At 52.3% G+C, this 13,846-nt stretch overlaps 1 protein-coding gene across 1 annotated transcript in view; it reads left to right on the top strand.

Annotated features, from left to right (window-relative positions):
• Window positions 1-1,486: 1,486 nt before the first annotated feature.
• SEPTIN9 (septin 9) overlaps window positions 1,487-13,846 on the top strand; it is a 134,062-nt gene continuing 121,702 nt past the window's right edge. The window contains exon 1 of the mRNA XM_014885037.2: window positions 1,487-1,523. Within this exon, the coding sequence (XP_014740523.1) occupies window positions 1,502-1,523 (22 nt within the window). The 5' untranslated portion in view covers window positions 1,487-1,501. The remainder of the gene's footprint in view (window positions 1,524-13,846) is intronic.

The following is a 13,846-nucleotide window of genomic DNA, read 5'->3' as shown; positions in this document are numbered from 1 at the left end:
AGTGATGTAGCTGTGTCCTGCTGCCCTGGGCAGTTGTTGTTACAATCCTGGGAATGTGGAGTGCTCCTGAGCTGTTCCAGTGCAAAGTCAGGCTGCTTAGCACTGAATCCCCCAGTGACTTCAACCAGCTCTTCCAGTTTTGCACTAAAGCTGGAGAGAGACTCAGACAATCCTTCTTCTCAGATCTGTTACAGAGGGGATAATCTATGGCTGAGAAATGGCAAGAAATGCTGATAGGACCATATCCCCCTAATCCAGATCATCTGCTGCCTTTGTCTGTCGCTGTGCAATGCCAGGGCTAGGGCTGGGGACAGAAAACTTTTTTCCCTGCCTCTGGAAGAGTCCAAAACCAAGCAAAAAGCCCTTTCTATGGAATCCATGCCTTCCTTAGAGCTGGTGGAATTCTCTCTTGTGAACTGGACTTGTGCTCTTCACCCTCCATGCGTGGGTGACCCACCAGAGGGGCTGTGGAAATCTTTCCAGGGAACAGCCTGGCCCTTCCTCCAGCAGTTCAGGCTCCTGCACTTCCCTGTGCCCTGAGAGCAAATTAAGAGCAGCTATGACTTTCTTCCTGTCTGTGTTTGCAATGCCCCCGGCTGATTGCATTTGTGTAATTAATTGCCCAACCTGCGTCTCGCAGGGGAGCGATCCAGAGCGTGTTCTGTGTCCTGGCACATCAGGAACAGTAAAATGCTTTTCCCCACACCTGGGGCTGTTTCTGGGGTCCGTGGCTCTCTGCCCCCGCCGCAGCAGTGAGTAAATGAGGTGTGAGCCTGCACAAGCGTTTTGCTCGGTTCGCAGCCTTGAATGAGCCCTGGACGAGTGGGTTTGGAGTGGAAAGAGGCGTTTTCACGGGTCACTAATGCACTTTGAACTAGAGCCGGGAGAGCAGCGCTGACCTGAGCTGCTCCAGCAGCCAAGGGCTGAATCAAATCCATGGGGTGCGCCGGGCTGGAGGCGTGAAATTCCATCCCTTCCCTTCGCTGCGGCGGCTCCAGGCGCTGGGATATCCAGGGAGGGGAGCTGGCAGGGCCGAGCCCCGGGGATGATCGGCGTGTCGTGGGGGTCAGGGGCAGCCAAGGGGGGAGGCTGAGCCTTGCTCTGCCCCTGTCCGTGCCGGGAGACTTGGAACAGCCCAGCCCGCACCGGTGTGCGCGGCTGGGAAAGGTTTGTAGGGAAAGGAAAGGTGAGTGCGGCTGGGAAAGGTGTGTAGGGAAAGGAAAGATGTGTTCCACAGGGAAAGGTTTGTAGGGAAAGGAAAGGTGAGTGCGGCTGGGAAAGGTGTGCGTGGCAGGGAAAGGTGTGTTCCATAGGGAAAGGAAAGGTGTGTGTGCCACACCTGGAGCGCCGCGCTGCCCCTCGGCCGCAGGCACGCACGGATGCGGTGGCACCGGGCGCGTCCCCTCCCCGGCCCTGCCTACAAAAGGATCGCGGCACCCCCGGCACCGCGCACCCCACCCGGCCTCGCCCCTGCTCCCATGTCACAGCCCGGAGCGACGGCATGAAGAAATCCTCGTATTCAGGTGAGCCTCCCTCTCTTCTCGCCTCTCCCTTTGTGTCTGTACTGGGAAAAGAAAAAGGTTTTAAAAAAACCCCCAAGTTTTTACGATCCCTCCTGGCTGTGAGCGCTCTGCGGAGGAGCGAGCAGCAGTTTCAGTGTGTATAAACAAGTGGAAAAGGTTTAAAAAGCAAAGCAAACGCAGCGAGGCAGCGTGTCCCAGGCAGGGCACGGTCCCTGCTATCACCTGTGCCAGCACGGGAGGAGATCAGCCCGATGGCAGCGGGACATGGGAATAGAACAGCGCTCTGTGTGTGTGTGTGTGTGTGTGACACTGACTGCCCTCGGGGCCGCGGGCATTTCCAAACGGAGTGTATGAGATGGGATCCCCCCAAACGGAGTGTACGAGATGGGATCCCCCCAAACGGGGTGTAAGACATGGGATCCCCTCATGCTGGGACATTCTAGTCTCCCTTCTCCCCTTCCTGGCATTGCGAGGCTTGCCCTGTGGAGTGAGGGCATTGTGCCCTCTGCTCCTTCCTCCCCGGCTAGCACAGTGTGCAACCATGCCTGGTGTCGTTCAGAGGAATGATATTCCCTGTGAATTCCTGCCCCAGGATGTGCCTGGTGCTCTACAGAGTGGAGAAGTCTCCTCCAAGAGGTGCCCTGCTCACCCTGTAAAGCTCAGGTGCCTCTGGCAGCTCCTGCAGCTGCTGGACTTTGCTCTGCAGCTGATTTCTGCTCTGCTCAGGCACCAGCCTGTGGCTCTGTGCTCTGCAAGCCAAGTTCTGCTCTGGCTTCACCCTAGCAGTGTGGAGACGTGCCAGCATCCTCCTAACACCCCAAGCCACGGCTCTGGCCACCCCTCAGGGGTGCTGGTGGCAGCTGCCAGTCCCTTAAGCCACATCACGGCCACAGGGCTCTGCCATGAGCCACAGGAGCTGGAGGTTTGGCTTCACTCAGAAAATTCACTCTGTGATGCTGCTGCCTGTTTATGGTTAAAATTAATTAGCAACGTTTCTCTCTTGCACATTTTTCTTCTCTCATTAGCGTTGCTAAATGGGCTGCCGGGAGGGTTTATTAGGGCTTGTATGCCGGGAACTGAGACAGTCTGAGTGTGATGATTAGCATGTTGTAATGGATTAAATTGGGTATTAATGGTTGTGCAATGTGTGTAGGGAAACCTGTTATTTGTTGTGGCCTCCTGAGGTGGTTGGAGCAGCCCTGGAGCAGGGAGGAGCAGTGCAAGGAGAGATCTGGATACAACTGGCTGTCACACAGAAAAGCTGCCAGCTCTGTGACCTGGTGTTGTGACTCCTTGCAGATGAGGCCAAGGGTCCTTGGGTGCTTTTCTTGTTTGGCGTGGGTTGTGCTGGAGTGGAGCTGGAACACTGCAAAGCCCCTGATGTGTCCCAAACCATCCTCACTCAGATTTTGGTGGGTGCCCAAACCCTCCTGCACTCGGTGGTGCAGCTGGGCTGACATCTGGGCAGTAGCTTTGTTTCACAGGGGCTGTGGTTGTATGTTGGAAACACTGATGTGACATTTCCCTGGTGCAGCTGTTTAAACAAAAAGAACAGGACTGCCGTGCCCAGAATACACTACTGGGAAGCAGCAGGACAGTTGTACTCCTTACAAACACCTCACACCTTGCAAAGAGCACAGGCAGCGCTGCTGAGCTGCTCTGGGTTGCAAAGGCTTCACTTCGGGTGCTGCACCAAATAAATCTCCGTGATTTGTTGGGCAGAGGGTGAATGAAGGAGGAGGAATCGCCCGTGGCACTGGGGTGGCCACCTTGGAGAGCTGCCAGCTCTGTGAGGTGGAGCCAGCCCTCCGTGCCTGGTGTGTTCACAAATCAGGGCACAGCAATGGTCACTCACTTTGGGGGATTTCACTGGGAATCCAGGCTGCTTCTCCAGGACATAGATGTGCAGGGTGCTGCGGAGCCTCTGGGCTCTCTGCTGTCTGTCACAGGAGCTGGTGATGTGACAAAGTGACTTCTCAGCTGCAAAAGCTGATGCTGACAGCCCCTGACAGGCTGGAAATGCTGTGCCTGGTTGATAAATCCCTGAAAATTATGGCAAAGGGAAAAAATGAACATCTAAACAATTTTGAGGCTAGGTTCTTGTTATGTCTGGCCTGATTTGTCCCTCTCTGGCATATTTTGGCTCTCTTTTGTGGACTGGGTCCCCCTGAACCCGGCTGGAGTATCTTACTTTACTTACAGGGCTGAACCTCCACTCCATCCTGCTGAACGGGCACAGCAGTGCTCTCCTGTTACCGGGTTTTTCCCCACCCCAGGCAAGATTTACCTTCCCCAAAGCACTTCGAGGGTGATCCCAGCCCATCTGCTGAGCACACTCCACGTAGGTGGGGTCAGGATGATGAGTTTACCTTGGGGTGCCTCACCTTTTAGTGAGACCTTTGTGCTATAGCCACGGGCACGTGTGGCTCATCCCAGCACTGCTTTTGTTCCTGGAACTCCTGGCAGCAGCAGCAGGAGGAGGGGAGAGCATGAAACAGGGATTTTACACAGCAATAACTTCTACTGGAGCCAGCTCTTACATGTGTGCCTTGGGGATGTCTGTTATTTCAGTTGCTGAAGGCAAACTTGCCCTGGAATACTACTTTTTAAGGATTTTTGGATTCTCACTTTCCATTACTCAAGCCCAATTGCATCGCCAAAGAAGCAATAGACAGGATTTGTGATAAATGACACGATTTATAGGTATTTTCAAGGATGGTTTTAGTTTCAGGTTTATGCGAGATGCTGGCACTCACTAAAATAAGGAGCACCAGAATTACAGTACCTCCAGAATTATTCCTAGTGGTTACGTGTCACCCACCCTTACCTGAACTGCAGACTCCTAATTTATTGCTTAGGCACTTAGGGAAAAATAACTCTTCATATATGAGCTAAAGCTATAGGAAAAATTACAGGAATAACAACAAGAGCTGTGATTCCATCACTGAACGAGGATTTTCCCATATTGTGACTCATAAAATGATTCCCTATAAAACATGGGAAATAGAATATAACTCAAATTGGATTTGCTGTTGGTGTCTAGAGAATTTGTGGCCGTCTCATCCCTGGAAGTGCTCAAGCCAGGTTGGATGGGGCTCTGAGCAGCCTGGTCTTGGGGAAGGTGTCCTGTGGCAGGGATTGGAATGAGATAATCTTTAAGGTCCATTCCAACCCAAACCATTCTGTGATCCCATCTCGGCTGGGAAGCTTTGGGGAACAGCTGTGTCCTCTGATTGTTGGTTTGCAGTGTCCCAGGGTCCCCTCGTGCCCAGCCCCACGGTGTCCTTGGAGCTGGCACCCCAGGGCTCCTGTGGATCTGAGCCAAGGCAGCAGCAGGTAAAGGTGAAGGGGTTGTGCTCCACAGGGCTCTGGTTTGTGCTCCAGTGCATCCAGGGAGGGAAGAGCAGCACGGGAGCTCTTGCTGGGCCGGGCAGGAGCTGTGGTGACACAGGGACACTGAAGGGCACAGCGAGCCCTCAGCCAGCACAGAGCGAGTTCATCAGAGCAGCACTGCAGGGACCTGGCCTCCCCAAATAATCCTCCAGGGCTGTGCCTGGCCAGGCTCTGTCTGTCGGGGTCCCTCGGTCCATGTGTGGCTGTAGCTGGTCTGAAACAGGCAGGAAAAACTGAGATTGGGTCTTTTCCACTCTGATACTGCACAGAGAGACCTGGTGTGATTCGCTCAAAGACTTTTAACCACCCTGCCATAAAAGCTGCTGGGTGGGGTGGGGATGTCCCGGTGTCTGCAGAGCCCATTGTTTGCTCCTGAACCTGACCCCATCTCTGTCACTGAACTGGCACCATCTGTGTCTGAGCTGGGGAAAAGTTCAGACCTGATTTTTTTTTTTTTTTCCCTCTAGTTTGCTGGCCAAACTGCAATTTCAAGGAAAAAATACTGCTTGGATCCAACAAAAACATTCATTTAATTTTAGATTGTCATTTGCAACAGAAATTCAAAATAGTTTGTTTTGAAATACATTGAAAAAAAAAAAAAGCCATTGTTTTTCCGCTCAAACTCTCAGCTAGCTCTTACTCCCCAAAACTTGCATTGCTGTGAGAGTGAGGGGGATGTGAAAGGGAAAAAAAAAAGGGTGAGGAGAGAGTTTTGTAGCCCAGGAGTAGAGAAGGGGAAGGATGGTGGTGTGTGATTCCCCAGGAGCACAGTCCCTTGCCTGAGGGTGTTCTTGCTGTGGATTTGTGGTGCTGCTGTGACCTGGTGTTGCTGAAACAGCAGGAAGGAAAATACCAAGGTCTACGGAATGAACTTATTTTTTGATAATCCCAGAACAGCAGGAGGCTTCTGCACAGACAAAGGGCTGAGCATTATTTTCGGGATGCTGAAAGCTCTGCAGGTTGGCAGGATCAGCTGCCAGGAATGATCTGCATCACTCAGATCCACGTGAAAGCTGTAGAGACCCAACATCCACAGCTTCTTGTCCTTGCTTTAAGCCCCACAACAAACAAAACGCTGTTCCTGCATGGCAAACCCTTGCTCTTTTTTGGACAAACACATCTCCAACTTGTCCATACTCATCTCTCACATTTTTGAGGCAGTGAGGAGCAGCCATGGTGCCTGCTTGCATTCACAACATTCACACATTTCTCTGGTGGGTTTTCATCCCCAACTCCCTTAATTTATTTACTGTTTTAACCACTTGATCCATCACCTCGTGCTGTTCTCTGTTCTGCCACTTCCCCATTGCTGCACACATGTGGGACAGAGGCTTTTGATGTTCCCACTGGCAGGTGCCCCCGGATTTTGTTTGAGCTGTAACAATATTCGAAGATGCTCAGAGAGAGCAGCTACCTTTATTCCGAGTTCTGGGGGATCCAGGGAAAAGCAGGCATGTTCTTCCCACCCCACATCCCTGAATTTCTCTATGACTGGTGTGTGGTGGATGGCAGAGGAAAAGGCACAAGAATAGGGCAGTGTTGCTCCCAAACCAAGAGCAGCACTGCCCAGGTCTGCACTGTGCACTGAATGCCTGAAACAATGAACCATTCTTCTGATTGCTTTTAAAAGGTTATATTCTTCAGAGAATTAGATTTCTAATATGCCTGTCCTCTCTTGTGGTACTAAAGCCTGTAATTTTCTTGAGTGTTACAGATTGTTGTAGCTTCTGTTGGATGAAAGCACCTTGATCCCTGGACAGGCTGTTCTCAGCTGCCTCCAGGGCCTCACCCTGGGTTCCTGTGGCTGAGCAGACATCGAGAGCTGTTGATGGCACTTGGCTTCAGTCCTGGCAAACTTTCCTCAGCTCTTCCTTGCTGCAAAACCCAAGGTGGGACCGTGAGAAGTCCAATCAAAAGGCACAATTATTTTATTTTACTCCTGTGCTGACAGAATGTATTGCCACAGATGTAAATGCAATGTGCCATCACATGTTTCTGATGGTTCATGATGATTGATGGAGCCTTGTTATGAAAAACCCTCCTGTGGCAGCATCCTGCTGTGCTGGGGTGGCCACATCAGGGTTTGGTTGGGTGTTCTGCTGTTTCCAGGCTTGGTGGCGTGTGTGGGCAGGGGTAGAGCTTTGCTCCAGGTAGGAGAAACATCCCAACATCTGTTAGAAAATTGTTTGGAGAAGCAAGGAAATCCAGCCTGTGGAGAAAGACAAATAACAAACCACAACACGCAGACATTTGCAGATCATAATGAAAAGTCCTGTGGGGCCCAGTGGGGTGATTTCTGCTTCCCCCAAACACTCATCCTCTTCCTGTGACCACCTGGGCTGAGCAGGGAGAAGTGCTGGCACGTGGAATAGGGAGATGCTGCAGGGACATCCCAAAAAGCAGCACTGGCAGTGAGCAGGGAGCTTTGTGTGAGGCCAGCCTGTACCTGTTAGACGAGGGGTGTTTTGGGGTTTGCTGCACAAGGGCTGATCCAAATCCAAGGAAATGTCTGTGGAAGAGGAGAGGGTATTGTATTGGAGTGATTTGAGAGGATTGAACCTGTGGGACAGATGTGTGAGGCCAGGGAGCTCACAAAAAGCAGGCACAGGTGACCTGCAGGGGACACCTGTCCCTTGGGGTGACACAGCCAGTGTGTTTAACACCACACCAGCGAGTTCCTCTTCCTGCCAGGTCCTGGCATCCTCAGGAAATGCAGCTGTGCCTGTGCAGCCCTGGCTCCCTGTGGAATCACACAAGCTGTGGTGTGGTGGGAGAGGCAGCACAGCCACTGGTGACTCAGCCTGTTCCCACAGTGGCCTCAGTGACTGGCTGGTGACAAGGACAGCCCAAGGCACCCTCTCAAGGTTTGTGTTCCAGAGGGGACTCACAGCGGCCTGGGAAGCTGCTTCTGCTGTGTCACTGCTCAGGTGAGGCTCCCAGGGGCTCCGAGGGATTCAGTCATCTCCAGAGCAGGGGCTGGTGTCCGTGGGGATGGCACCAGAGCCTGGGAAAGGAAAGTTTTTGGTCAGTGCTGTGACGTTTGTGAGAGCAGCTGACTGTCCTGGGCAGGAAGGGGCTTCTTGGGAAGTTCTTGCCCGGGTTTCACCATTGATCACTGCCCTGCACACTCTGAAGCACAATATCAGCCATTTCCATGACCTCAACTTCTCATTTCAGGTTCAAATCTGATGGCCAGAGCATGTCACTGTCCCCTCCATTTCCCTTAAACACTGAGCTGCCTCCACTGCTCCTGGGTCAAGCAGATGGAAGTTAAACTGGAGGGATAATTGCAAGTTGGAACTAGCAGCAAAAGGGTTTTTTCTTCCCTTTGTCCATGCCAGATGAGTATTATTTACAGGAAACACTTTGTACAGCTTCGAGATTTGTTTAGAGAGGGAGTGTAGGGGAGGAGACAGCTAAAGGCAGAATGGAAATTAAAAAGGTCACAGTAATGCTCAAGAAAATCCATAATTTCCTGGAGTGGGAGTGCTGCTATTCTGGGGACTGAGGGACTCGTGGAGCTCGGGCTGAGTGTGCTGAGGGATGAAGTGGCTCCCTTTGGGACGAGCTTGGCCTCGTGGGGCCGAGCCCAGAGCAGCTGCTGGGGACAGAGGGTCCCTGACAGCGCCGCGTTCCCCCGGCTCGTCCCGAGTCACGTCCCCTGTGGCCATGCCAGGGAATCTGGGAACACTCCCGGCAGCAGCCCCCGGGACACGTTTGCTTTGGCCTGATGCTGTCCAGGGACATGGGGATCGCCTGCAGCTTTGTGTAAAGCAGAGAATAAACAAAGGAAGGAGGATGAGGTGCCCTCAGCCCCGGCTGCTGCTGCTGTGGGTGACTCAGGGTGAGCGGGGAGCGCCCGGGCACGTACGGAGAGAAGCTGCTGGGGAGAGCAACAGATCTGGGAGCAGGACGAGTCAGGACAAGGGATTTGCCACAGGACAGCCCAGGGAGGTGGCAGGGGGTTGTTGCTTTTCTACAGCCTTTCCTGCAGGCAAAACAGAGCCTCCGGCCTCCTGAGCTCCCTGCAAGTGTCACCCACCCTGGCTGATGGGAGCCCCCAGCCTGCCCAGGTCTGTGATGGGGAACTCAGCCACCCTAGGAAGGCTTTGCTCTCCACATTTTCAACTCCCATCACTCTCCAAGATGACTTTCAATTTACTTTTAAACTTAAAAGCAAAATCTAGGTACATTTTAATCAGTAGGAATGAGGATGAAAGATAATTTTTTGCCAGCATGGAATTTAATTTAAAGCATTGAAGTTGATGATGTCGCCAGTCCAAGCCTAATTCTCGTCCTCTTTGCTTTGGGGAAGGTTTTCAAGCTCACTGATTTTCAGTGTTGTAGTGACAGAAGTCACATGTGCTGCAGTGTCCTTATCTGAGGTCAATTGCTAAAAACGCTGTGAAATCCTTAAATTCAGACCTTCATTGTGTGCTCTTGCAGCCCACTCTGCCACATGAGGGGCTTTTTCCACTCTGGTATCTTGCCTTCACATGTTTTAGAGCATGTTTTATAAAAATTGGTTCTAATGCTGAGAAATGTGAGTGAGTTGAGTTGTGCCCAGAATCACCACACCAGGGGGTTTCAAGTGCTTGTTTTTTAATTTATTGATTTTTTTTTTTTTTAATCAGGTGAGCTATAACTCTCAGAGCCATTGAGTATCTGCTGAACAGCTCAGACACAGCTTGATGGACTGCCATTGCTGCTGCTAATTACCCTTTGACATTAATTTCCATTCAGCTCCATGTGCATCTGTGAACGCTTTCCCAAATTGCTGTTCTGACAAGTGAGATGCCCCAGTTGTGGAGCCCCACATCTGAGAAGGCTCTCGGTGCTGTGGCTTGTTGGGGATGTCATGGCTTGGGTGGTCTCCTCATCCTGCTTGGCAGCTGGAGCAAGAGGCTGTGAGTTATTTCCCATGGTGGGTTTTTGTCAGATAAACCTCTCAGCAGTGATGTGAAATGGTCTGACAGCTGATTCCTGCAGTTAGTGTTGGGAGCAATGAGTTAATCTGGGGAAGGATGAGCTCAGTCTTTGAGAGCTTGACCCATCTGTGGAGGTTTCAGACCTTCCTCTGCTGTGCTTGGTCCTTCATGGACCAGCCACTCTCCAGGAAATCATCATCACACATCAGTGCTTTAAAATACATCTCAGGCCTTTTGGACAGTGCAATTGGAGGGGAGAGGGGAGGAGAATGTCTGTTGTTTGGTGTGTTTGGCTTTGTTTTTAGAGATCATCCTGGGAACAGCAAGAGCCCTGTGCTTGAGCTGTGATGGAGAGGGAATAGTGAAAAGATGTTTCATAATGTGTATGAATTAATGTTCAGATCTTACTGAGCCTTTCATCTCCTTTGGGCCCTGAATACAAGAATGGGAATGGATATGAGGCAGAAAATGTGCTGGATGCTGATTATTGCAGGGTTTTGCATTAAACCCTTTTATAGACTGTGCCTCTTCCTTGGTGGATGATTTTTGGGCTGCTGTTGGCAGAGGTTGTAACACAGGAGAAAGGTCTAGGAGATTGGTACAGGGCATAGTCACAGCTCCTGCTGAGCCAGGAGTAAATCCTCACCTTCATCCTGGGTAAAAATAAGCAGTGCCCTCGTTCCTAGCCCCATGGCAGGATTTCTGTGTCCAGAGCCCCTCTGAGTGATGGACAGGCTGCTCCTGGGAGGCACAAGGACTGAGAAATGTTTCCCACAGCTCAGGTGTACACAGGAGCCTGGGTCAGTGGGTGGGGAAGGACAAAGGATTTGCACAGGACAGCCCTGGGAGGTGGCAGGGGGTTGCTGCAGGGAGTTCAGGAGGCTGGAGGCTCTGTTCTGCCTGCAGGAAAGGCTGCAGAGGAGCAAGTGTCACCCACCCTGGCTGATGGGAGCCCCCAGAAGCTGTGCTGGCAGAGATGTCCCCAGGTATCCATGAGTTGTGGCATTTCTGCTCCCTCCTCACCCCCCTCCATGCTCTGTGCTGCCCGGGGGTGCCCAAACAGGCTCTGCTTTCCCCTGGGCTGTTCATGCTCTCCTGCCTCCCATCTGGAGATGCCCTTGTTTGAATTTCCAGGGGAGCAGGGCCTGCCAGGGCGGGTTTGTTTGTGCTTCTCTCTGAGCAAACACCTGCCTGTGACACGGGGCTGGTGCAGCTGGCAGGTGGCACCTTGTCCCCTTCCAGGTGGCACCTTGTCCCCTTCCAAGAGGCTCAAGGATCCACAGCAAAGCCCTGGCTCATGCACACAGCCTGCAGGAGCTCCAGCCCTGCTGGGGCAGGATGTGGGGCGTTTCCAGGAGGCTGGAGCAGAGCCCCAGAGCCAGGAGCTGGTTCAGTGCAAACAAACCCTTGGACTGGGGCTGCTGTGCCTGGCACCTGGAGCCTCTCTGCCCCTGCTGGGGAGCCAGGCCCAGCAGCAGGGGTTTGCACAGGGAGCAGTTCTGATGGAAAGCATCTCCTGGCCTCGGTTATGCTGTTCTGGCATCCTGCTTCCCACCCCTCACTCTGCAGTCAGGTCCATCCCACGCTCACAGGCACCTGCCTGGAGTACCTGTCACCCTCAGCTATTCCTCCAGGTGATTTTGACACAACCTGGCAATTCAGCCCACGTGGGAAATGGATCTCTTATAGGAACCTACCACAACCACTGACTTGAGTCTGGTGTGTAAATAAGGCTTCTGTGCTGGTCCTTGCCTGGTCACACTGTGTCCTCTCCTGAGTTTTTCCACAGAATTGCAGAACATGCTTAGTTGGAAATAACCCATCAGCGTGGTCAGGTCGAGCTCCTGGCTGTGCACAGGACACCCCAAGGGTGCCAATGTGTGCCTGAGAGCATTGTCCAAATGTTCCTTGGTCTCAGACAGGCTCAGTGCTGTGATCACCTCTCTGAGGACTCTGTTCCAGTGCTCAGCCACCCTCTGGGTGAAAAACTTCTCATATCCAACCTAAACCTCCCCTGACTCAGCTCCAGCCATTTCCTTGAGTCCTGTCACTTGTCACCAGAGTGAAGAGATCAGTACCTGCCCTTGTGATGTTAGAGACCACAGTGAGGTCTCCCCTCAGTTTCCTCTTTTTGTTTGGTTGTTGTCCTTTTCCAGAGTATTTGGATTAATTTGAATTCTAATAATCTCTAACATTTCATCCTCACTTGGGATGGCCATCATCTTTAATAACCTCTCTTCCCATCTCTGGTGGTTAATGGATGATGTATCCTTAGGTCAAAACTGATGGGAGGTCACACTTTAATTAAAAGCTGCCTTGGAATAGCCCCTAAGAACACCCTGGAAGGATCCAAGCCCTGTTGCCTATAGATTTTGGGCAAAATAAGACTATAAACCATGTAGAGACCTCTGCTTTGGGGACTTAACATCCTCCTCTGCTTTTCAAATCATGTCATCATAATCTTTGCAAGATTAAGCACTGTTTCAGCTGCAGGGGTTTTTTTAATTTCACTTTATCATGTAATAAACTGATAGTGACAGATGCCCAGGAGCCCTGGAGGTCAGTGCTTTGTTTATGCACAGGGAAATTAGGGAGTGAAGGGTGACAGTTGTCCCTGGAGAGGGACATGGATGTCACCTCCTCATGGAGCATGTGTGGCAGTGACCTTCTCTGTGCTTGTACCACCTGGGCAGAGCCTACAGAGGGGCTTTGGGCTCCTCCAGGGGATCCACTCTGGATAAATGGGGCTCTTTGCCTGGGAAATGGGAACACACTGTCTCACTTGGTCTGTGTGGCCAGCCTGGGGCACCAGCAGGTGCCCTGAGCCCTGCTCCTTGTCAGGTGACTGCAGATAACCCAAGTGCTTCTATTCTGGCAACTTGTTCAGACACTGATCTTAAAGCTGAGGGAGCTAATATCCTGTATTACTGAGGACCAAGGCCTGGAAAAAAAACAAGGTGGAATTTAATTTTGCCTGAGTTGAGCCATCTCAAAGCATCTCTGAATCAGAGCTGGTCCCTGCAGGCTCCCTCCAGCAGATGATTCACCCTATCTCCCCCTCCATCAGGGGCTGGAGCTGACTCAGTGCAGAGCCCAGCTCCTGCTGGCTGTGGCTTCCAGGCACTGGTGGGGTGAGGAGTCAAACCCTCTAGAGATCTCAGATTGTGATCCCACCCTTCCTTCAGGCACTAAAGCAGGTGGCTGCCAGCTTTCAGCCACGACAAGTGTGTGTGAATGCTTGGTGTGGCAGCAGCATCCCCCTCAGCTGGGGCTGCTACCCCTGACCTGCTCAGGGTTGAGGAGCAGCTGGGTCATGCTAAGGACAGGCCCTGTCACAAATCTGATGTCTCAGACATGGCAAATACATTTAATGTTCATCTCTGGCTCTGAAACTGCTCACAGAGGGATGCTTCAGTGGGGAGGAAGAGGGGTGCCAACAGGAAGCTGGCTGAGACAACACAGAAACATTTTCTACTCATGATCTCAGCCTGTGGAGATAAGGCTGGAATTTTGACACCCCCCAGAGCATCCTGCCTTGGCCACGTGTCAGTCCTGCAGCTCTGGACAGGGGAGGGAGGCTCCTGCCTGGGTGATGCTCCTGCCAGGGGTACAGAAGGTGGAGGGAGGTTTGGGTTGGAGGGATGTGGCAGTGCCATGGATCCTCTCTGGACAAGAGGTGTGGGAGTGCTCAGGCTGCAGAAGATGCTGTTTGTGAAAGGTCAGCTCGTGTGATGAACCCTGACCGTGGTGTCGAGGTCATCTGAAGTGACCTGAGCCTCCAGACAGGGAAATGCCTCTCAGGTGTGGCTGGCAGCAGGCTGTGCATGCCCCAGGGCAGGGCTCTCCCGGGGTGGTTCATTCCTTGTGGCACAAGGTGCCTGTTCAGGAGCTCCATCCTGTTGGAATCCCCGCTTGGCACAGCACAGGGGCTCAGCAGTGCCAGGGGCAGTGCCCCAGGGTTTGGGTCACCCAGCAGGAGCAGCAGCTGCCTTTCCTGTGGCA

This window comes from Sturnus vulgaris, chromosome 20, assembly GCF_052056855.1.
Source record: "Sturnus vulgaris isolate bStuVul1 chromosome 20, bStuVul1.hap1, whole genome shotgun sequence".
Lineage (NCBI taxonomy): Eukaryota > Metazoa > Chordata > Aves > Passeriformes > Sturnidae > Sturnus > Sturnus vulgaris.
The sequence above is the reverse complement of the archived record's forward strand: the minus strand, read 5'-3'. Positions and strand labels throughout refer to the sequence as shown.